The 25,296-nt window shown below is 36.4% G+C and overlaps 2 protein-coding genes across 2 annotated transcripts in view; one reads left to right on the forward strand and one right to left on the reverse strand.

The window, feature by feature from the left end:
• Positions 1-5,236, forward strand: part of LOC121424104 (protein Wnt-9a-like) — a 38,530-nt gene extending 33,294 nt beyond the window's left edge. The window contains exons 3-4 of the mRNA XM_041619704.1: positions 2,191-2,465; positions 4,565-5,236. Coding sequence (XP_041475638.1) covers positions 2,191-2,465; positions 4,565-5,050 — 761 coding nt within the window. The 3' untranslated portion in view covers positions 5,051-5,236. The remainder of the gene's footprint in view (positions 1-2,190; positions 2,466-4,564) is intronic.
• Positions 5,237-16,773: 11,537 nt separating this feature from the next.
• LOC121424114 (protein Wnt-1) overlaps positions 16,774-25,296 on the reverse strand; it is a 38,329-nt gene continuing 29,806 nt past the window's right edge. The window contains exons 3-4 of the mRNA XM_041619716.1: positions 21,194-21,459; positions 16,774-19,897 (exon numbers count right to left, since the gene is read on the reverse strand). Of these exons, the coding sequence (XP_041475650.1) occupies positions 19,412-19,897; positions 21,194-21,459 (752 nt within the window). The 3' untranslated portion in view covers positions 16,774-19,411. The remainder of the gene's footprint in view (positions 19,898-21,193; positions 21,460-25,296) is intronic.

Genomic DNA, 25,296 nt, shown 5'->3' on the forward strand with positions numbered 1-25,296 from the left:
ATGGTCAAACATACAGCAAAGAATTTAGGAGACGTTGAATGAATGTTTTTAACACATGCTCTGAGAGTGAATCACTCACTGATCATCGTCTCTCCGCCGTACGTTCACTCCTCGATTCGGTCTATCATATCAGCCAATTAACATCAAGTGACTAGGTGTAGATTTTATTCAGTTTCTCTGATTACCAAGTTGATTTTTGGTCAATCATTATTTCTTTGTTTGATACCAATTTGGGCTATTTTGTCTACTATAATGACTGAATGGTCTAATTGCTAATTTCAACAATGACCATACAACTGAACTCCTCAATATTGTCTCAAATCACATGCAAATTGTCATGATAGAAACTGGCTGACAAAAGTAGAATAAAATTAATGATTCAACTAACGTTTTCGGTCTTAATATGATTGAGGTTTGAACGAAAATATCTATAAGGTCTCGAACGAAAATGTTGTATTCCAACACAATTATGAGGGGGGGGGGGTGGGGGTTGTAGTAGGGTTGACTATTTCAGGTATAATGCCTAATGAATACAAGTCATATGTCAAATTAGAATTGTATGTATTATTTGAAGTTTTTTGTTCATCAAATTGACTTCAAATACTACTTTTAATGCTTCAAATCATGTTTAAATTTGTCAAAAACTGTGAAAAATGTTATGTTAATTCAAAAGCTAGATGCATGCTTAGTGTGAAAGAAACGGTGAGAGCAATAAAGAGCGTCTATTTAGGTTTCACTTCGTCAGTGGCTGTCGTTTTGCTATTCCTCTGTCACGTATTTCTAATTTGTTTCGTCTTTCATCGCAGCCTTCACGTGCAATTTGGCGTCAAGGGTCATACAAGGTTTAAGTTTGGGAGGGGGCATCCAAAACCTTTTCCGTCCCAGCACTTTTTTTTCACTCTATGCAATACATGTTATTTCTACCAGCAGCAACGATAAATTTGCTGTTTTCTGTGCCTGTACACTAAGGCTTGTACCTCTTTCTTTTCGTTCACACTAAGGCTGGGCAAGGAGCATTTCATGATGAATTTAGAAATAAAAGTAAACTTTGTCAATAAGTACTTTCATGAAAAGTACTTATTTTGATTAATGATAATGTTGCCATGGAAGTTATCATTGAATGACAATGTTACCATAATAGTATTTTTGTGCTAGAGGCCGGGAGTATTTCTTGAATGTTTTTTTTCTTGGCTCATAAATGTGTAAGTGAATAGGCCCACAATGTGCACTCTCATGTCAGTTGAAAATTCCAGTCTGATATTGTGGGTCAACCAACACATTTAACGGATTTTGTATTTCATGATATCGTTTGCCCCAAGACCGTCTTAATCGAATGAAATCATAATGTGTGGAAAGATAGACGCCGAGTAAATGAGACTATACCTTGAATATGCTAAAATAGAGAGAAAAAAAAGAAAAAGGTTTGAATGAATTATCTTGCGGACATGGAGGTAAATTTTCATCATCACTTTCAAGTACCAAACAGTGTTACATTCTCCTCCCTCAACACTCCAGTCATCATCATAAATCTGTCACTCACTGAATGACGTTGACTTAACTTGACGCCAGTCAGTCCAACCAAGTTCAAATCCTTTCCATTTTGAATTCGCCTTCAGCAGTCGAGACTGGCGAACCTTATTCCGACTGATGGTGTCCCTCCCGCTGACCTGAAGTGTGGACACCCCGACCTCCCCTTCTACTCTCCTACCATGATCAAGAATGATGTCCCTGTGCTCCCAGTAGAATTACTCCTTTCTTCCATTCATTATTTGCAGATCACAATATATTTTGCAAATTTAGACAATTGTAATCTAAATGTCAACTCAACTCTGACTTTGAGGTAAATGAATAATTATCTGTGATAATTTTTGTATGAAACTTCCTCATCGTGATAGGTAAATTCTGTCCTGATACCGTGCTTATATAATTTCGTCAAAAATATTTACAGGAAAAGGGGTAGCACGAAGTTTATTCAAATACTAACCTTGAACTTTGTCTTGTTCACTTAATAAAGAATTCACGTTAGGGTAACTAGTTTTGAAGTGGATATCGATTCGTGTTCAATATTCCTCTTAATAATCCAGTTTTATAAGATTGAGTTAAAGTTATGTTACAATGAATCATACTTCCAAGTCGTTTCCAAATCGTTTACTCCCCTCTCTCTTTCTCTCTCCCTTGCGTTGTTTTCAGGTATGAAAGAGACTGCGTTCCTCTCCGCCATCAGCTCAGCGGGTCTCGTTCACGCCATCGCCCAGGGCTGCAGTCGAGGGACGCTCGATCGATGCTCGTGTGACGATGTCAGCTTCAGTCCCGAGGCAAACCGGGAAGCGTGGAAATGGGGAGGGTGCGGCGATAACCTCAAGTACAGCCAAAGGTTCCTCAAAGATTTCTTGAAGAACAGATCTAGTGGAAGTAGGGATCTAAGAAGTAAGATGGAGATGCATAACAGTGACCTGGGAATAAGGGTAAGGTACCATAATTAGTCGTTTTCGGTCATTGCATTCACATGGTTCTGGGAACGATTTATAAAAAAAAATAGAGGTGCTGGTTAAAATTTTGTCAAGCCCCCCAAAAAGGGTGTCACCACAAAATGAAGGTGATTTTGATCCAAGAAAAAATCTATAAGCAAAAAAGGGGAAAATGAAGATTTAATTCAAGTCATGTATAGAGTTAATTAGAATGGAGAAAAATGATCAGTATATAGCTTTAAAACGCGCCACAGCCAGCCCTAAGCTTAACCATTTGGGAAGGAAAAATGTCCCATGGTATCCAAAATTTTCCATTCCAAATCATAAAATTGTTTTCTCCTCACACCAATTTTACTCAGACAGTCAATGCGCTGGTACGTAAAGAAAAATATTTTACCATAAATACTCGGGGATCTTTCTTATTTTTGATGGACAAAACAAACAAGTTACAATGAGAAAAACGTTGTCTATTAAACCAACAAGACAACAGAAAGAGAAACATGAAAGTAAGAACAACAATCTTGGGGCTTCAAACATGAACCTGATGTGGAACTGTCACAATAGAGACAGGAAGCCTAGCCGATGAATGACATCAAAGGTCATTTATATGTGCCAGGTTGTATCTCATTTTGTCTATCACGTAACTTTTGACCTTTGATTATCAGGTGACGTCTGGCCCACCTCTCATAAATAGCTTTCTGGCTATAATCAATCACTATACTTCTGTCCGATGTACATTAAATATGAATAATTACTGAAATACGAGACTGGAAATGGGCTTATTGTAGTGATCATTTACAATGATTTAGTAATCAGAGGTCGTTACTGCTTTTCATAAAACACAACAACTTGAATTTTCATGTATACCTGTAAATTCATTACAAATGGAAGTGGAATAGTCATGGTGTAGTGGTTCTGACTCTCGCCTTGTAATCAGAGGGTCGTGTGTTTGAATCCCACCTCGGCCTAATGTCCTTTGGCAAGGCATTAATCCACACTTTGCCATAATTCATCCAGTACTAAATGGGTAGCTGGGGCCCGTTGCATAAAACTTTTTATCTGAGAAAACTCAGGTTATTTTTACCAGAGTTTTTGCCCTGTGTTAAAGTCAATGGTAGAAATCAGACAGACTAACCGTAGTTTTCAGTTTTTACCAGAGTTTTCTCAGGTAAAAAGTTTTATGCAACAGGCCCCTGGTAAGACGTGAAAGTCGCTTAGCTTGTGCACGCCCCAAGGCGACTGGCTTGAATACTTCCCAGGGAGTGGAGAATGTGCATGCATTGTGTTCGGGAATGACTGACTAACCGAGTTTATAATAAATCTGTAAGCGCTTTGAAACGTATAAATCACCAGACTGTCAATGACATAACGAGATTCAAAGTCACTAACTAACGGATTCGGTTCGATTTAAATTTTAACAAATAAAAATCAATGATACTAGCAACAAAGAAATTAAGACAACAGTCATAACTCAAACTAACTGATTATCAAGTAAAGATTCACAGGCATGTGAAACACAACATGAACATAAGTTCCTAAATGATATCCTGGTGAACTTTTGACCCAAAGAAAGCCTAAACAGAAAATATGTTTTTCAATATAGTCGGTAAGATGAAAGTGTGATGAAATGACAATCTCTTTGTCGGTGAAAGTCCACTTTATGGGTTGGATGACTAAATCGATTTGCCCCACTGTCATTGTGGTGCCGTATGAGGACGGTTGCTCTAAATAGGTGACATCATTGATGAAGCAATACAAAAATCATATTTCTGTTTCTGTTTATGGTGACTCCGGTAGGACCCTCGATCATGTGAAGTTGTTTCGTATCGTAATAGGCCATAATAAAAAAAGATTTAGGAATCATTGATTTTGCCGGATGATAGGTGTTTAGGGTGACGGTGAACAATACAGACACATGTTCTTTTCAGTTCTCTAATTGAGGTCTACATATTTATCATACAAAATCCTATTTCTCCTTCTTGATTTCTCTTTCAAGTACTTTGTAACTCGATGTTATGTTTGAATTAAAATCAAAATTGAATTTCTTTACTTAATGTTTTCTCCTTTTTTCATATCGCTTCCCTCTTCCATTCCAGACCGTTAAAAAACGAGTCGACAAGGTCTGCAAATGTCACGGCATCTCAGGGGCATGCACCACGCAGACGTGTTGGAAACAACTTGGGCCTTTCCATAGCATCGGTGATGAGCTTAAACAGAAATATGAACGAAGTGTTCAGGTCATTCTTGCCAACCGCGCCGACGGTGAAAACCAGCTCGTCCGCAGACGACAGTCCCGTAATGAGGAGAAACTCTACCCCGATTCGCCGACCTCGCCGGGGTCTGGTGATCTCGTGTTCGAGAGAACGTCGCCGGATTTTTGCACGCCGAGTAAATATTCAGTTGGGACTGGAGGTCGAACTTGTGATAAGGTTAGGACTTGTAACAGCATTTGTTGCGGACGAGGCTACAATATTCGGAGCGTTATGGTGACACGCGCATGCCAGTGTAGATTCCATTGGTGCTGTGACGTCATTTGTCAGCGCTGCACGACGCGCGAAGAGATACACCTCTGTCGAGCATAAGACACTAGATGTGACATAGAGCTAGGTCAATAAGATACATCTCTATGAGATGTGATGAACCTTGAAATGACAATAGAAACGCAGTGAGAGTTCAACATGGGAATATCGGAAAACAAATGGAGAAATCATTAAATGATTTAAGTTCATGATGTTTTTCAGACGGAGGACTTATGCATTTGAATACACTGAAGCATAGAGATGTATATTATTATACATCTCTATGCACTGAAGCTATTCTTGAAATAAAAAGAACTTAAAGCGGCAGAATTCGTCAACATATAACATTAAGTTGAATTGTTACTTATCATTGTTTTCGACTCTATGAACTCTCGCAGGATTTCGTCATCATTTTTATGATGACTTTGTATTATCTTAACTATATAAAATGATTGGTGTTTGTCCTGCTTTCCACCAGTAGACCAGAGCTTCCGAAATCATATAATGTGACATCTGGCTTAACCCCTTTTTCGGTTCTGAGAAATGTTTAATGAGTTCTATATATTGTCTTCCAGTCTTTAATTTAACTTCCATCAAACATTTTTAAGATTCTACCACTGGTAAAACTAGTATGCAAATGAGAAATGAGAAGAGAGTGAATGAAAAATGTCTATGATAACCTACAAGACTTAAAAATACATGAACTGAATAATTTTGATAGTGAGGGCGTTCTCGATAGGCCCTCAGAGACATGCTGTGGACGTAAACAGCGCCATCAGACGTATCTGGCCTTGGTTTCCGTTAAAATAAGATGAAGCCTACATTGTGTGTACACTAGCCCTTTTTAACCACAGTATGGAAGAAATAGAGTTTAATGTCACGTAACCTTTAGAGAGACTTCCTTTAATCACGGTTTTAACACAATTACAGAGCTCCACAAAAAGATAAAAACTAAACAAAATTAGATGATAATCGTTTTGGCAATAAAAATATTCCGCCTATTTTGTCTATTAATGAATTATGGCGATTATAACATTATTACAATGAAAATTCGTCGAATTGGGATTCAGAAGCAACTTTCCTTTAAACTCCGAAGCTATGACAATGTCTGAACACTTTTTTGTTCCTTCCGAGTCCGACTGAGATGAAAGTGGAAATAAATCCAAATATTTTCGTCCTTTGAATTATTATACCAAAGATCATGAATAGATATTTTTTTATAGATTCATTTCGTCAGCGGTAATAAATTCACTTTGTAGTCAAATGATGAATAAGTATTCTTTTAGAAATATGATAAATAGTAAAAAAAAAGTCAAATACTGTACTAATTAATTACAGTAGGGTTTTTATATCGTACGATGATTATTAGTTTTCACATTTTCCATGATTGTATATGAACTCATAATAATATTTGAATTTCATGCTTAAGACCCCAAAACAATTTTTATGAATTGATTTCTTTTCTGAATAAAATCAAATATTTGTATATGAACAAAGTCGTTATACGTCATCTAATGAAATTTGAATTTTGGAGTCTGGAGTTATGATAAATTATGAACTGTTTTTCAATTGCTACTGAAAATATATTATGTATTGAGTTATGTTTCTTTACGAAGCAAATGTAAATTGTATTCTATTGTGTACAGTGTACATTGTATACATCTCATGTATTCAATTCATCGTTCATCTTTGCCCAAGATGAATATGTTATATGAATTAATTATTTTTGCATGTGAAATCACCTTTTTATTGTAAATATATTTATGATAATTTCTTTATAGCTTGTTATACTTGTGATTGAATGTACTTTTTAAGCTCAGAGCGCACACCACATTGACAATTGTTAAAGGTGTTGAATTCTTTGAGAAACCATAACAAAACGTCATTAGTAAATACAATTCTTAAAAAAATATATATAAAAACAGTAATTAAGTTTATTTGTAGAAGTGCACGATCAACAGAAACGGGTGGGTTAAAGTTCAGAAAATTCTACTTTGATGTGAGAAACTGTCAAGTTATTTTGAGGTACAAATTAACAATGTGACTTTCAAATCGATTTTTGTTTTCTCTTCTTGTATAATAGCATTTAATAAAGTACAGCTTCTTAGGTAGTGATGATGTAAGTGATATTTGCCTCCTTTATAAGGGTAAAAACTAACATAATTTCATTTTCTAAAAAAATATAGGGAGCCAGTATTTGTTTTTATTAATAGCGTATCTTATGGGGCAGAAGTGCCCACAAGTGCCACTCGGAGAAAGCACAAAGCAGCAAAAGAAAAAAAGGAATAAAAGGGGGAAACATTAATTCAAATGTAGTGTGCATTTTTGTGCAGGTCATTAGAGGAGAATTTCACTCTGACGAATATTTTATTGTAAAAATAGCAGAAAAAATGATTCAAAGCATCGGTCACGGTTTGATGAAAATCCATTAAAGATTAGGAAATTTATTGGAATTCAGGTTTTTGATTTTTGACGTCATATGCGAGCAGCTGCATAAATTTCTAATGGTTCGTGATGACTAAAATTTTTCTTTCAGGAGCGGGTGTGAAATAATATTTTGTTTTGTAGTAATATTTATTATTCATTAACAATATGCTGCACGATATGCTGTCCGATAAAACCCATTATCAATTTTTTGCAGAAAATGACAGTTCATTGATTTTTTTTTCAAATTCACAATACGTGTGAAGCTGCTCGATTGTGACGTCACAAATAGAAAATCTAATAACTTTTTATTTTTATTCTGTGTTGGATTTTCATCTAACCTTAACCAATATTTTAAAACTATTTTTCTGCTATTTTCACAATATTTTTTTGATCAGGATAAACTTTGACCACCCTGTCACTTTGCTTCCTTGCATTCTTCTTTTCTATCATAATTTTGTACTTCGCTCCCCTTTTTCGTAAGCGTTTTTATCATGTTTATGGGACTCTTCTATAGATACATATTTTTTTAAGGGGGCTTATTGTTTGCTCCAAGAGAAAATAATGCTTATTTAATACTGAGCCACAGTGTAAGGCAGATGGTAAATTTGTATCACTTGTCTCTCATGTAAAAAGTAGGATTTCATCGTTATCCCCATTAATTATCACAAAATGTACATTGATCAATAATATACTGGGTGTGGCTGATTATTTCCACCATGATCGTTGGGGGCGCCCTCTTTAAGTTATAAGCTCCTAAGATCCTTCAATCTGATTGTACGTGTTTTAGCGAAAATCGCTGTTAGCGTTATTTCATTTATTCCTAAGAATTTTCACTTTTGTGATTGTGACCGGGTGGGTGTTTCATAAAGCTGTTCGTATGTTAAGAACGACTTTAAGAACGACTGGTGATCCTTTCTTGTTGTAAATGGTATATTGCAGGGGTTCTCAAACTTTTTATTTAAAGGGCCAAATGAGACTCTAAAGAAACCTGAAAGGGCCAGAGTGAAGTGGATACTTAGAAAAAAAATGTGCGCGAAGCGCAAAAACCTTTGCGGCCGGAGTCCTAGATGCTCTCTTGTGCAATCTGGCCCTTATTTTGGGAGCATTTAATCCAACAAATTTATAACAGTTTCATATGAAACGCAGTCAAAATTAGAAAAGATTTCAAAATACAGCGAGAGCCAATATTAATGCTAACAAAATTGTAGTACTTTGTTAGAAGGAATCTAGATTGTTCCTATTCATACCTGGTATTGGGAGACAGATAATGTCTTGAAGTAACAATGTTTTTTTTGTAGTCAAGGTAGATTGAATAATAGAACATGTCTATTGTAGACTCTAACAAGGATGGGAAACGTGACAGTCTGTCAGCAACGAGTTGCTTGAACCTTGGCACAAAAGATGTAATTGCGAGACGAAGGCACTGGTGCAAATGTTCACTGGTCAAGCAGGGGGGGGGGGGGGGCTTCAGCCTCCACTTTTTTTTTTACAAAAACGTAATGACCATATTGTGATTTTGTGCATGGCTAGCCCCCCCCCCCCCACACACACACTTTGTTCAACCGTTCCACAGCCCCTGTCAAGGTACTTCAGTATGAGTTAGTTCTTTAAAATGATCATTGTGGAAAATGCACTTTCGCACCTGTATGTATAACCAAACATGGTGAGAACAGCGCTGGTCATCTAATAAGAGAGTAGATCGAACAGACAGAAACGACTCCACTAAACTTTGTTTAAAAGTTAATTAATTTGACTGCCATTACTTTTATTAGTTAGGTCTACAATGATACACAATGTAATCATATTGAGCTATGTTTCATTTTGTGACTTAAAACTTAATAGTGATCAAATTGAATCCCAGCAGTCTCGCGGGCCGCCTGAGAACTGAGCTCTGCGGGCCCGATCCGGCCCGCGGGCCGTAGTTTAAGAACCCCTGGTATATTGAATTGGCCATGGTTTAGCTCGTAAGAAGGGTTCACCACTCGTTGTTAAAGTCGCTCCTAACTTACGAACAGCTTTATGAAACGACCCCCGGGTTTACAAGAAGCTTCTATAACATTGTTGAGATTCGTTCTGTATTGACATGATTGTTATGTAATGCAGTTTTTATCGATAACATTGACAGCGCATGTAATACGTTTTTGTGTATGGAGTACAGCCCCAGCTAAACTTTTTTGTCCGATTTTCTGAATAAAATGAAATGTTCAGCCAAAGAAACAGCTTTTCTTTCTCATTATTGTGAATGCCATTTTTGTGATATGTTGTGGTGGAGCATGGTCAGTTCCCCTGGTATAAGGGGGAAGGGTGACACTGTCCCTGTGATTTTTTACGCGGTAGAACTGAAAGGGGGAAATTTGAGAGAGAAAAATAAACATGATGAAAAAGAGAGAGTGATATCATCATAACAATTTACACGAATATCATCTTTGGGTCGCCATGCCCTCGTCTTCTCCCCAAAAGCTATACCCTCTTGACATCCCTGGGTAACATGGATAAGAAAACGTTAAATGTCATGCCTATCCCAACAAAAACATGATTGTAATAAAACTGACTAAAATCAAACAAGTACAATGCTTCATTTTTTTGGATTTGAAGTAAGAAAGTATTCCGGGATAATAAAAGTTTCGCTACGCACACTCTCACACAAACCTCCTTTCGACGTCTGAATTTAAAAGAGTGAGAGACTAGTTCCAAAGCCTATGATACAAAAGATTGCCATCTTTTCTCCGCTGTCATGCTCATTTTCAAAGGCTGGTCTTGAAGGCTTTCAAATTAACAGACAGGTGATTTAAAGAGTTACTTCATTGGCTATCCATTTTAATGCAAAGTAATCCGTATACATTTACTCCATGTAATGACAGTGGGTGATTACCATCAGCCGTTCAAAGAGCAAAATGGCGGACACTTCATTTCGACTTGGTCTATAGTTTAGCCATGTTAGCTTAATCTTTTGGCTGGAATATTTGAAGTTTTTTTTCGAGATACTTTTAATTCATCTTTTATGCTATTTAATGGTGAATATAATGAAATATGAATTCAAAGCATCTCCATTGATAAAAACATTCCATCCAAAATCGTTAAACTAATGCTTTAAACCATTATGACGGATATTCACGTAAACTTCAATGAAATGTTGTCAGGTCATCTATATTGTGAGCGTATACTGCAAGGTCCGTGTCGTCTACTCGCTTGGAGTATGAGAAGAAAATTGACATGATAGATCATCATAATCGACGCCTCAGGAGCTAAACCTATTCTTCGATGTTCCAATAGAACCATATCATGAATCATCAGTTCACTTTCTTCGCATGTCCCGTTCTACGTAGGAACTCCTTATCCATCGGTCTCAAGTCTCGTTTCTTCTTAAATCAAGTAAGACAGTCTTACTACAGAAATGTTTTTTTTTATTTATGACGTTTTCATAATTCATATAAGTGGGATGGTGTCGCTAAGTAAAAATGGTGCAATATATTATCATTTGCCAAAATAACCAACTTGTTTGTGTATATGTGACCCATCAAAATATTGGTATAGATTGACAAATGTGATGGTTATTGATAAAAAATAATTAGATAAAACATAAAAGAATATTGGATGATTCTGACTTGGGGGCGGGGCTCGGACAAATATTTTCTCCTGTTTTTTTTTTTTTTGGGGGGGGTCGTCCAGGTTTTCAGGAGACGAAATTCCTTTCATTTGTAAATGATGACCCCTTTTGGTTGGGGATTAAGAAAAAACGTCATTTTATTGTGATGGCGCTCTTCAAAAACCGATATGACGGTCCCTTTAGTAGAAATAATGAAATTGAAGATGAGCCATTGGTCATGATGGGGGGGGGTGGAGGTAGACGCACACATACACTATAAGCATGACAGAAAAAAAGAGGAGGGAGAAGGGGGGGGGGTAGGAAGACATTTAGCAGAAGAGTGTGTGTGGGTGTGTGTGAGAAAGAGAGATGGATTTTTTTATGGGAGAGTGTATGCTGAGTGTATGTATCGTGAATGCTCTCTGGGGCCTGGTTTACAATTTCTGTTCTAAAAGTTTTGAAATTTAAACATCAATTTTGTTTTTTTTAAAGATTTATTTGTGGAAAACATTCGGTTACAACTTTTGAATAGTACCTACAGTGATAGATTAAAACTTGTACAAGTGTATTGTGTCTCTCTCTCATATCCCATCTAAAACGTAAGAGCGCCATCACAAATATGTACGGCCGAATTATATCATTCAAGCGAGCGGTATCCTCATCCCTCGTGACATTGGAATGGATATTGCTCATATTGTTGGTTTCCTTCATTCTCGTTTTTTAACAGTACACACTTTAAACTGTGTTAATTGTAAAGGGCCGAGAAATATTTTGAATACCAGAGTATAACGGTTTTATTACAATACTCATGACCTTCATTTTCCTTTTTCCTTCCATCTCTTTTTATTCTATGATCCAGCATTTCCCTTTCCCTTTTCCCCCTTCCTCTTTTCAGGTCAATTTCACCATTAAAATATATCAAATATCTTGTGTGAGATGTCATACCGTTTCTTTCGAATAATTAGATCTGCTTTAAAACTGACTTTCACCTACCAAATGCATCAATGGTGCTTATCATTAAACCGGGAAATTACTTCCCATCTCCAATGAGTGAACGCCAGTCCCTCTATCTGACACGTTATATTCAATATCTCTTTTATGTATTGCATTGAGGTAGTATTGTATATTACATTAATGCTTCGCATGATGCATTCAGATTGCAGGAATAATAACACAACATTGGTAGGGTAGAAGTCTCGGAGTCTGACCACCACGGTTCGAAACCCTGTCTACCCACCTCTCTCTCTCTCTTGAATCCTACCAAGACGTTCAATAAGGTCGGATATCGTTTTCTTTTGTAATGATTTATCACTAAATTCTACCGGTCAAACTATGATTCATTTTCAGTCCAGTAAAAAACGAAAAGAAATAAGCGACAAGAAATTGCCTTTTCACGAATTTGAAAAGAAAAGAAAAATCAAACTTGCTATGACTTTGTAATTGTAAGACACTACGACGAAACTGACCCTTTGCCCTATACCATTCTCAAAATAATGATAGTGAACCAACTTAAATCTGCAAAGTCATAGAAAAGAGTGTTCTTAATTCGCGACGATTATGAAAATTAGGTCTACAAGACATTAACCAAAGTGGGAAAAACAACAAATTGCTAAGAGTGGTTTTACGACTCATACTAAGCCTGAAGGAGGCTGGGTCCTCCGTCATCTCTCTTGTAAGTCATATCTCTTTCTAACGGGCTCCTCTCCCGGGAGATCATCTCCAAGTTTTCGGACAACCTCCAAGTTGTTCAACTTGTCATTTAATTAGCGTCCAACACGAGCGTGCACTTTCTGAGGTCAGGATCTGGTCTCTGAACAGGGGAAGTCTCGAGGTTTTTAATTACATGATTTTCTGTTCCTCGCCGCCAGTCATTATTTTCCTAACGTCTGCGAGTTGATACTACATAGATACAAAATTCTGTTTAACTCCTTTTCTTTTAAGCCCGCCTTCCATCGCCGCCATTGCTATGATTCATTATGGAGTGCGATGCCTGCTTGGCTGCAATCCAGGGCTGTTCCGAGACACGGAGAAAATAAAATCAGGAGATAAAAAAATGAGACACAATATCCTAGAAAAGGCATAAATACAAATCATGGGTTATATAAGGTTTATGGATAGTGACTTTTAAAAAGAGTAGACAAGATTATTTTTAAGTTTAATGCAGAGTGATTTGAAATTTTGTACTGCAACAGCAATACGAGTTACAATGTTTTTTTTATGACCGCAACTTTTTAAATTGACCTGCACAACAAAAGACTTTTATAAGGATGTGACGATATTTGAATATTTATGAGAAAAGTGGACTCGTCGATAGGCCTATTATTTGTTTTTTATATTTTGATTTTCTATTAGTTGTTTTATTTGGATTGTATATAATATTTCAATTTACTCGATTTGTGGAAATGAATTTGAGAATTTTGACAGAAATAACACATTTTAGATGAAAAAAGTAGAGAGCAAATTAATTTGAAAAAATATTGGGTTTGTAGTATTCACTATAATTGTTTTTTATGCCTTCTTGTTCAAAGGAAACTAACATATTGAATGAAACGATGAAGCTCTATTAGTATTTCAAAATTGACTTTCATGTATACTTTCACATCTCCAAAGTAATTTGAAAACTTTTTACAGGAATATAACACACCGCCTCGCAGTCAGTATATAAGGCAACAGCACACCTTAACACCATCCGAATTTGAAACAATTCGCATTTTGCTCATTTTCGAAAAAAAGGTGAACAAAAGTCTCTTTTAATTTAAGGATCAAATTAACTGAAAGGATATCAATATATAAATTTTGGCTGATTGCAAGCCTTCACTTTGGAGTAAAGTCCAAATTAGTTTCAAATCGTAGCCAACCGTATTACGACTAGATATTAAATTCGCTGTTTATTCTAATAAGGATGATAGCATAGTCACAAATTTGAACAAAGGTATTCGTATATACGATGATTTTGAACATTACACAAAAATGTATTTCATTATTCAATATTAGCATCAAAGTCTACGACGATTTATCCCACATCGGGTCATCGTAAGGTGTTCGATGGCATTTATGTGTCTCATGTCTTATCCTATTATATCCCACCCCCTCCCGGATCATTCCCTTAATTCCCCTTCAATTTCGGTAATTGTTACTTAATCCACATCCACTATCAGTTTGTTCGAATAACCACTTGGCTCATTTTCTTGTACATGTATACCTTTTCGTCCAATTCTTATTTGGGTTTATACACACACTTTGTAACTGTTTCGCAACTAAGTTTGATTAAGTGCAAAAAGTAAGTAGACATATGGGTAGACCCAGTGGCGTACCGTGGGCCATGGCATTGGGGGGGCACCAGCAAAAATTTTGAGTCACTAGTGAGCGCGCGAAGCGCGCTCAGTTGCCAGGTATACTGACCTAATAGAGTCACTTTAAGGACAGTGCCATTAAACGGATATGTATTTCATTGGTCAAATAATGCGAGCGCGAAGCGCGAGCTTAAAATTTTTGATATTCAGACCTAAAAAGGGACACTATAATTAATCTTTTGTAATCATGATACGTACCTGTCTCACTAAATAATGCGAGCGCGAAGCGCGAGCTGAAATTTATGTAAATATTGACCCCAAACAGGAAGATTTTAAGGACTAGATTTTAGGAATCCATTAAGAGTATACACATCTCACCATAGTCATCTAATGCGAGTGCCAATAAGCGCTTGCTGATTTTGTTAGAATTACATATAAACATGCACATAATGCACTTGTAATCATGATTAACATACCCATCTCACTAATCAAATCTTGCGAGCGCGAAGCGCGAGCTGAAAATTTAGGAAATTCAGACCCGAAGAGGGGCATTGTTTGTAGGAATTCACAAAGACCATACGTAGTTCACTTACCATATGATGCTAGCGCGAAGCGCGAGCTGAAAATTTTTGATATTCAGACCAGAAAAGGGACATTTTAAGGACTGATTCTAGGAATTCATGGAGAGCAGACATATTTCACCAATCCACTACTGCGAAGGAAATGTTTTAATATTAAGACCTTAAAATAGGGCAATCACTTTGAGTAGTCATGAAAAAGAAGCATACTATTGTACATAAAACAATAATAACTCGAAGTGCGAGGAAATATATTTGGCAGTATGCTGTATATTCACTTGAAAACGGGAGGATTTAGTATAACAGGGTTCTATATCTCGTTAAACAGACAATGCGAGCACCAGGAACAATGAAGACATAGGCCCTGAGCAAATTATGTTTCGTAAAGTTATGAAAAAATGTTTCTTATGTTATATAACATAACATAATTACGATATAATATGACATTATAATGAACAATAATACATTTTTCCCACTACGTTTATCTTCCTTTCTCCCTCTTTTTCTCCTTTTCCCCGTTTTTTTTTTTTGGTGTCAGCCGATTGGGGGGGGGGGCACGTGCCCCCATGCCCCCCCCGTAGTTACACCACTGGGTAGACCTGGTCATTAATCTAAATGACAGAGCAAACGAACGAGGGACGGTTAGACCGTAGGGTCCATGTTTGGACACCTAAAAAAAATCGCTTTAGTCCAAGTGGTGTGCGAAATTCTGAAAATTAGACCAACTACTACACTCTAAAAAAGGTTTACCCAATATTGGGTAAAATGGGAAAATTCATGTTTGTTGGGTAAAAAGAAACCAAATATTTTGTAAATTTTACCCTTCAAACGTGCACTTTGCCCGATATTGGAGGATAAAAATTACTCAACGAACATGCATGTTCCCTTTCTACCCAATATTGGGTAAAATTTACTCTCTGATGTTAGAGTGTTCTTTTTTGTCCTTCCATGATTCATTCGTTCTGATTTCTAGTCCTCCCTTATATTTGGGGACTTCTTTCTCTTTATCTTCCTTATTCATTTCGTCTCTCTATTTCTCCCTCTGTCTCTCCCTATCTCTCTCTCTGTCGATTTTCTCTTTCTGTACTAGATAATTTTCAATGATATCCAATCGTTGTGTTTGATATGCAGTTTGTATACTTTCTCTCTCAGCAATACAAGTTGGCAAGATCTAGTAATCACAACTTTCGTCCCTCTATATTATGCTTTCTTCAGTTCTCTTTCTTACTTTCAATTTTATTCCTTCTTTAATGTCTTGCTCTCAGTTTCTGTCACCCGATCTTTCAATTCCTTGAATTACCTTTTCTCTCTTACACTGTTAAAAAATAATTTAAGCAACGCTGTTTACTATGTGAATCGCACAGTAGTTATTTTAAACGTTTTATACCTTTAAAACAAGTGTTTAAACTCTTAAACAACAAAAATATTAAATTATCAATACTATGGTTGCTTAAGATTTTAAACTGTTTAAAAAACTACTGTACGATTCACATAGTAAACTGCGTTGTTTAAGTTATTTTCAACAGTGTAATAATAAACATTTGAATATAATCCTTTCTTTTCGATCGATCTAATCTTAAGAAATCATACAATACAAAATAATTTTTGTTAGTATTCAATCGCATATTTAATGCTTCACAAACCGGCAAGTGGTTTCTTTTTTCATACAAATATTTACAATATTTTCAGCACTTATTTTCATTGTTTCATTAACTTGCACACAGTACGTTTATTTTTTTTTATCATTTTTCACATTTGTTTCCGTTTCGATGCCAAAACGAACGTTGACAAATAATACGACAAATATAAAAAGAACTCTTTACGAAAATATATATTCAACTTTTACTTATCAGCCTTGTGTGAACTATATACATATGCAATACAAAATAATCACAATTCGAATACATTTTAAAAAGAATCAGGTTTAATAACGATAATTATTTCATATTTTGGCTTGCCTAAAGTCAATACATGGGAAATATTGAATACTGTTAAATAAATTTTGACAAAAATACTTCTGAATAACGAATCAAATTCATATCAATAGTTGAGCGATATCTTGTCATATCGATCAAATGCCATCAAGATGTAAGTTTTGTGAATAATAACTTGATACTTATCTTAACATCTGCCCGACACTCTAAGCTTTATATCTAATTCAATTTTAGGATAATATATTCTGATCTAGGGAACTGTGTAGATGAACAAGATTAAATGTTACGGATGCAGACTAATATTTTGCAGCATAAATTCATGTCAGGCCACACGTAATAAAGAGAAACCTATCACGAGCTGGCGCCGGCCCAGGAGTAAATGGGGGAGGGAGGGGGGCTCAGATGACAGGAACTCGTCCAATTTTATTGTGCCCCTTGCCAGAGTAGTACTTTGTCCATATTTCTTCTGAAAAAATATTTCATTTTTGGTGATACTTTTGTCTTTTTATTTCTTTAGCCAATCAGAAATATGAAGAAAAAAATCTGTCCAATGTAGGTCGGGGGGGGGGGGGGGCGCAATATGATAATAAAACAATTCCCAGTTGTTTGTGTGTCTCAGTTTTTGCGGGATCTTCTGGATCCACCTCAAGTCATATACTAAACGGAAAATCCAATTTTGTTAGCTATTCTTTGAATGTGATGTGAGCAGTTCTGTAAAGTCCCCAAACAAATCATGCCTTACTATACTTCCTCTTTCAAAATTTTACATCTGACATTACAGATTATTCACCAAATGAGATTTTCTTTCAAGAAATAGTGGATTTATCAACTTCGTTCCAATAAATTAAGACGTACATCGTATATTAATCGGACAAATTGAGAGTAGTTAACACTTTGTTGTTGCATTTATTGATTAACATTAGAAATTACTGTTTTTCAGGAGGAGAGCAAGGTGAGCTACTGAAGTCCCGCCATCATCATGGATTTCTTGAGACAGAAAAGCGAAATCAAGGTTTATTACAGTATGATGATTGTAAGTATCAAAACTATCTTAATGACTTCAAAATGTTGAAAAAGAAGCATAAAAGTTGTTTGTTTTTCAAATCCATTTGATCTACTACTATCATGATGGATAAATGAAATCCTTTTGAATTTCACCGTGTCCCTTCCTGCTGTCAATCGAGTCTTGAGTGGTTTCTCCGATCAATTCTATGTAACCATGGTAACTATGACCAAGCAACATCTCCTACAATGATCGGATTGTTTCAGGGTTTCAGTGTCTTCTGATAGCCCGATATACCCCGACAATGCACATAGTTTAAAAGTTTAACAAAGCAATGTTTTTTTTTCGTAGATTTCGTATGAACCATTTCATGTCGGCATAAAATGGAAAATGTTTGGCAATGAATTGATAATCTGTTCAACTATCTACTATCAGCACCAAAAATGATGATCAAATAAGTCATGATAATACTGTTCTTTACATCATACATAGCACACGTCGCGATATAACACAACAAAAATGGTTTTTAGTGGGGAAAAAATTTGGCTAAAGCGTTGTACATAATAATTTATACCATTTTTTTATACGATATTGTATAGTATTATATCTTTCGAGATCTGAAGACTGAGTTTTACGTTTTAAGAGTTTTAAGATACATTACACCCAGATTAAATGATTTCACTGTTATTGAAAGTGAAATAATGCCAACATGGTAAATGAAAACAAACATGTTCTTCATTAAGTTTCTAAGAAACAATATTTTGTATCACCAATAAGTGGAAAAGGCTGTCTTTTTTCATTTTTAATCTGTTGATAAGCTTTCTACATCGATCAATTTCTTGTTTTCCTTTGATAAGAGAAATTTCCGTACAGTAATCTAAGACTTCTCTGAATTTACTCTTTTTATCAATAGTACTGTAGTACCACATAAATCGTTATACATGAACCATTTTCCTTTCCACATTTCTCTGTGGTAATCACTTTATACACATATAAACACAAACAAGGAAGCAATGCAAGTATGAAAACATTCATCATAAATAATAACTATCTTAGATACATTGTCATGCAATTATATACTATTAGCGTCACAATTGAATTCACAGCAGGTCATATTAAAAGACATGAAAGAGTGGTGCTATTGAATACGATGGCGCCATCCACTTGCAAACGCCACCCTTTGATTGGCTTAGACAAAATGTCACATGATACTGTCTCACAGCCAATCACCTGTTACGATACACCAGAACTCTTACGTGGTATTGTCAAACAATATCAGCAGAGTCCAGTTGTTTGGCACACACTTCAAATGCCCGTTTATCAAAAAGTTCTTAAAGAACAAACTCCCATGGTTTTTATTCACAATCAGGTATTTCAGGCTTTAAATGGACAGTAAATATTCGCTGATAATTGAAATCATAATAATGACCTGTCCAACTAGAAATTGAGATCCACTTCGAAGTCTTCCGAGTCTATGATTTGAAGTGCCGTCGCATTAAAGAAAATAAAATCAAGATTTCGTAATGCACCTCTGTTCAGTCATTAACCAAGTTCATCATCACGCCTGGTTCACCTACATGGGAACCAGACATGGTTACCTTGACTACAAACATCTATGCACGTTCCGATACGACGTACACTCCTCGCATTTAACTTTACAGCACCAGTGAAAGGTGCAACTACATCTTTCTTTTACTTTGATTTCAGTTGTTGTCGAACCTCTTTGACAGCACAAAAGATCGCATCCATCCACGCCCAATGACGTGGCGTTGCATTCCCGCCCTCTCGTTCCTGGGGTGCCGAACTTGTGATTCGGCTCGCAAAAATCAGGCGAGTTTTCAAAATACACCAGATCTCGTGAAGAAGGTTGCTTATGAGATGGGTTGTAAGGCACGAAGCTGGATTCGGTTTCGCGATCGCTTGGATTGCCGTCGTTTCTCATCGTAACTCGTGAGGCGCCGTCGAAACGGTCCTTGATTAGTTCTCCCACCGTTCTAAAGGTCGGTAATCTCATCCAACACGTCTCTATGGTACAACTGCCAGACATCCCGTGGCATTTACATTCTCGACGCATCTCACTGGAAACGGTCTAAAGTAAAAAAAGGGGGGGGAATAACAATAATAATGTGTGAATATTGAACTTCAAAAAGTAATAGTTTTTGTTTTAATCATTCCCAATTCTAGAGCAATTCAACATTGAAACCAACACTGGATCCTTAAACATGTTGTAATATCCAAAATCTTTCACGATCACTACTTCTTATCGTCATGACATTTCATGTGACTCTTGAAATGGGTATTAAAAGTTACTCAGGCTCTCATTCCCTGAAATAGTCAATTTATATTCCACCAATTTCATTAGATTTTGTCCCTATTCTACCCCTCTCGTGGATCCTATACGTGTTTTTTTTACACCCTTTACTATGTTAAACGAAGGTCTAAAACTTAATATTAGGTTGTATAATTAGTAATGATTGTGAGATCATGACATTTCTTAAAATGACATTTAATAGAAAACCAACCCAATAATGAAAGTAGAGGTTGTGAAGATGGTCGAGAGCCATAAAGAAACACTCGGCATGCGGTTCCAATCATTTCAACTATAGACCACCATTCAGAAAGCTAAGGCGGCATCCTCTCAGACTTCAGAGAGATTTTACGATCTCTTCAAGTCGAAACTGGTGAAAAGAAGCACCGTTTTAAGAGCGTTTTCGTTTTAAAAGCGGTCCCATTCGCTTTAGTCACTTAGCCCATTTCATTTCTCAATAGCCGCTTAGTAAACACCGTCAATTTGGAATACGGGTTTGCTTTTATATAAAGTTATCCGTGTTTCTCTTTTTCTTATTTTGCCAAATTGCCTCCCATTTCATGAGAAAAGTTTCAAGATTTTAATTTCCTTCCCCTCTGACCGACACCCGAGCAAGACGAACGAGGCAGTAAAATAATAATAAAAAAATGCTCTGTACGGTATGAGCACCAAGTCATAAGAGTACATAAGTAACGACCTCCTATGTTTTTTCATTGACTTTTGTTACCCTGATGTTGACATAAGTGCAGTCATGATAGTCAACATTGAAGCCTACATTACCTTTTTACTAGCTATGTAGTTTGTTATAATCTGTATTAGTTTTTTAAACTACTCAACAAGAAAAAGTTTGACTTCAATATATTAAATTCAATGGCCAAGGGAACATATGCTATTTTCTACTTAAAAATTTCCAATACTAATAAATTGGCGTTAGACAAGGATGTCATTAACTCACTAGTGTTACCAGTGATTATATTTTGGACTGCACGGGAGGACTTAGATTTAATCAATCGCGCTTCATTCTAAATCGTGTAGTCCAATGCTATCGAGCATCGACAGAAATAAATATATTCTTACTTTTCTCCCTGCTTCATTATTATGTAAGTTCATAGCGTGTCTGAGATCTCGTCCTTTTTCGCCCGAGTCCACGAACTTCTTGCCGAATCGGTGGCCGAAGTCGACGTTGTCACTGCAACCGCCCCATTCCCAGTCATTTCCACTGTCACCGCGGTACTTGTAATCACACGTGCAAGATTCGATTGTTCCTTCACTACACGATCTGGCCACCGAGTGCGTCACTGCTGCGCTGGTTATTGAGTAGATGAACGCAGTTTCTCGACAACCTGTTCAGAAAAGAAAGAGAGAAAGTCAAAATTACTGTATCAATCGAAAATCGAATTAATACGTCTCTTTTATTTGATATTCATTATTTCAATGTTATTTCTTTATTTTATCTCTTCGGTGCTGTTTTGACAAGCCCATACTGTTCTATAAAATGTTGCCAACAAAGTTCGTAATTCTTTTTTATAATAAGTTCATATTTCATACAAAAATGGTGAAAAAATCCGACAAAGGTATTTGCGCTATCTTTATATGATTTTAATCCTTTTTGTCGATGTATAAACCAAAAACGAAGGAAAATCGAAAAGAACCGTTCATTTCATTTCCATCCATAAAATCCAAACAAAACTGAATATAAATTTAAATTGAGAAATGCATGTGACGAAAGTGAGGTGATAAATAAATTAATACGATAAGCATTTCAAATAATCTTTCGTTGCATGCTGAACCTTGAAATCTCGAACAGTCACGTGACTTCATCAATGACCGAGCATTTTTTGACATGATTGCTTTCATCATTCTGCGACAAAGGCGTGGTGATGGTTATGCTGACACCATCTTGATGAGCATGGGTTACAGGAAGATACTACTTCCGGGTCAAAGAGGGGTGAGTCATTGAGACTTGCCTTTCACCGTGACACTTTAACAATCCATACTCAAGATTATAACCTCCAAAAAGCGGGTTAAGAGATTCCCTCCCCGTTAGTCATTCGAGATGACATTGGACAGACAAGAGTTACAGGTATCAATAGCAGCTTAACGGAGCTTAAGGATATTAAGTAGTGAATTATGCATTAAGAGCAATCGAATTTCTTTGCGGGTTGCGGAATACCCGAACGCGCGGGCAATATGCAATTCTTTACTCACCAATTGTGTTAACTTCTATTCAATCAGTCAATAGTATTTAAAGCGGGTAATATAAATAGTCAAAAGCGATATTGAAGTGTCAAAAATGTGGATGATTATGAAAGGATTTAATCAAATCAATAGATACGTTGGTTTGGACAGTTGGACCGATTTTCACACGTACGTGTTTTTGAACGTCGATGGCGTTATTCTCCGAATGCGTTCAGGCATGCGTGCATGGACTATACATTGACTCTGGCTCTGTTTGGCAGAACAAGATGTCTCAATAAACTCCACTTTTTCACGAACAAAGAGATTCAACCACTAATCAATGAGATTGGTAGGATTTTAAGAAAAAGAGGGCAACTTCTTGTGGGATATTAAGGTGCTCGTAAACTTTGAACATGTTCCGTGTGTAGAATGAAAAAATTCTTTGGTCAACAATATCAGAGGAAGAAGAATCTTTAAAAAGATCATTTGCAATTCGAGAGACACGAACTTTTGAAAATGATTTTTGTTTATTGATGAATGGTATTTCCTTAGGTCATTGATCGTCATTAGTGCTACGCAATATCCCTTTTCCCTGTAAATATGATAATCATATGGAAATTGAGAAGCTAATTATGATTTGTAAATAATAATCATGCTCGCATAAAAATGCTACCTATTTGATTTGGACATTTTATTTTTTCGTCATACCGCTTTTTAAAATTTATTTTGATTGAAATCGTGTTTATATGAGACTTGCAGTCAGAGGATATACAAAAGTCTTCTTCATGCGTGATAAAATCATGACTTAATTGTATTGACATAAATGAGCAGCAAGTTTAGTTCCGTTCTATAATTTTCGACAACATAGATTAAGTGTGCGATAAGATTATGAAGCACTAGGGAGATGTTCTTGGGGGAAACATGAAGTTATTTCGAGAAAAGATGGAAATAGGGTCGGAAAACAGAATATCTGAACGAGAAGAATAACACTATAAAGAATGTGGTGAGAGAAAAGAAGAAGAAATCTCTGAATGATATATCAGAACGAGGCATGGGGTAGACAGTATAAACTGCCTTTGACTTTCATTAACTCTTGTTTTAAAAATTACATGATCTCGTGTAATGAATCGTCTGATCATCCATACCATTTTTATCATTTATTCGTTCCGTTCCTCCTCCTCTCTGTTCAATTTATATTCTAGAATTTTACCTCTTCTTATCTTTCTTTATTCAAGAAGGCTTCATCTCCTTTGGGACATTAACCCGTCTTTCCGTTTCCCCCTCCCCATCTTTTGACACTGAAGTTAGCCGCCAAATAGTAAACAAACTTTTCGACTGAAGTTTTCCCCACTCGCTCCGCTTTGTCTACGGTGTCCTCGAAGACGGATTAGGGGTATACCATGCTCTATTTATTTCCCCAAGCCCCATGCGCGTTGATGTATTCCTTCTCTGCGTATGTTGCTAGGACACATGAGGTCCATAAGAGGTATTCAAATGCTTGCATGTTCATCAAGACACTAACGTTTAGGGTTACGACTGAGGTTTAAAATGTAATACAGAGTACTAACTTTCGAAAGTGCCGTGTTTATGTCTTAGTTCGTCATTTCAGAGAACAATGGGGATTTCTATACATAAGCAGTATAATTACGTTCGAATTTTATCATATCCACATCAAATCTGTTAATTTTTACTTTTCCGCCTACTCATCAAATCTGAAACACTATCAAAATGGTCTCTCTGAATTCAGATTATTAATCGGTGTTGACAGTTAAAACACTGTTTCCCTTTTCGGTTTCTCTGTCGTTCCTGTGTTTCACAGTCTCCTCTCGATGAGTCGTACATGCATACTTCAGCAGCTTAAATTGAGCAGGTAATTGGGAAACGGGTGAATTCCATTTGCCTCCGGGTTCAACAAAAGTCACAAACGCACAAGAGAGGAAACACATTAAAATGTTTTTTATGTCATTTGTAAATGTGGTTGAACATTTCCGAGTTTCATCGGATATTTTAGACGGAGTAAAAGTGCATTGCATGGTCATACAAACGAGGGATCCGCGTGAACCCTCTTGAAAAGATAAATACCCCAAAATATAGAAATGACGTCCGTTTTTAGAGTTATAAATATTTTATAATTGCTTGCCAAAAAAATCAACACATTCCTCCTTAATGGTAATACTTTTTTCCGATCACCACCAAATCCTTTACAAGTGAATCTCTCTTTTGAAAGTTTTTACAGGTTTGCAAGGTGTTTAGCATGGTGACTTAGGATATCTATGTGGTAAACGAATATCCCTAACTCAGTCTTGCAAATATTGGTCCTATTTGGGCTTTAAAAATATGAATGACATTATTGGACATTAAACACGGTAATCTTCTACCCCCTTCTCTCCCTTTCAAGATTCAGAGATGGTTTTAATCCTGACAATTTTTCGTTGTTAAATTGTATGACAGCTGAGGGAAACTTTAGTTTAAGCTAATAAAAATAAAGTATATAACTAGATAAAACTTTTTTGAAATATTTTTTTGTCATACAAGCAGATGTTTTGAACACGTAGAATAGACATTCCTTACTAAGGATACGTTTTCGACAGCTGCGACTGACAGGATATATTATAACACCTTCACAAGTTTCGTCCATATCAAAACATTTTTGCATGAGTCATGCTCACGAAAACCTATCCTGGCTAAAGTGTCACATTATCTCTTTCCAATTGCGAAATGGTTTCTCAAATGCGTCCAGTCTTAACGTGGACCAACGCGTAGTAGGTCCTTAGGATTCGTTGAGATTAAGCGGGATAACACCCAGAATTTCGGAATGGTTTTTGAACGGTAACGACCAAGGCGTACGATACCGGCGTGTTGACGAATGGGTGACGAAGATAGGTCGGTACTGCCTGAAGACGTTTGACCATGAACTGAACGCGCTCCACTCTTTCAGGGTTTTATCGACAATCCTCCCCCTCTTCTATGAATGTCAAGAGCAAAGTGAAGGCAAACATATA

Source organism: Lytechinus variegatus, chromosome 1 (assembly GCF_018143015.1).
Source record: "Lytechinus variegatus isolate NC3 chromosome 1, Lvar_3.0, whole genome shotgun sequence".
NCBI lineage: Eukaryota > Metazoa > Echinodermata > Echinoidea > Temnopleuroida > Toxopneustidae > Lytechinus > Lytechinus variegatus.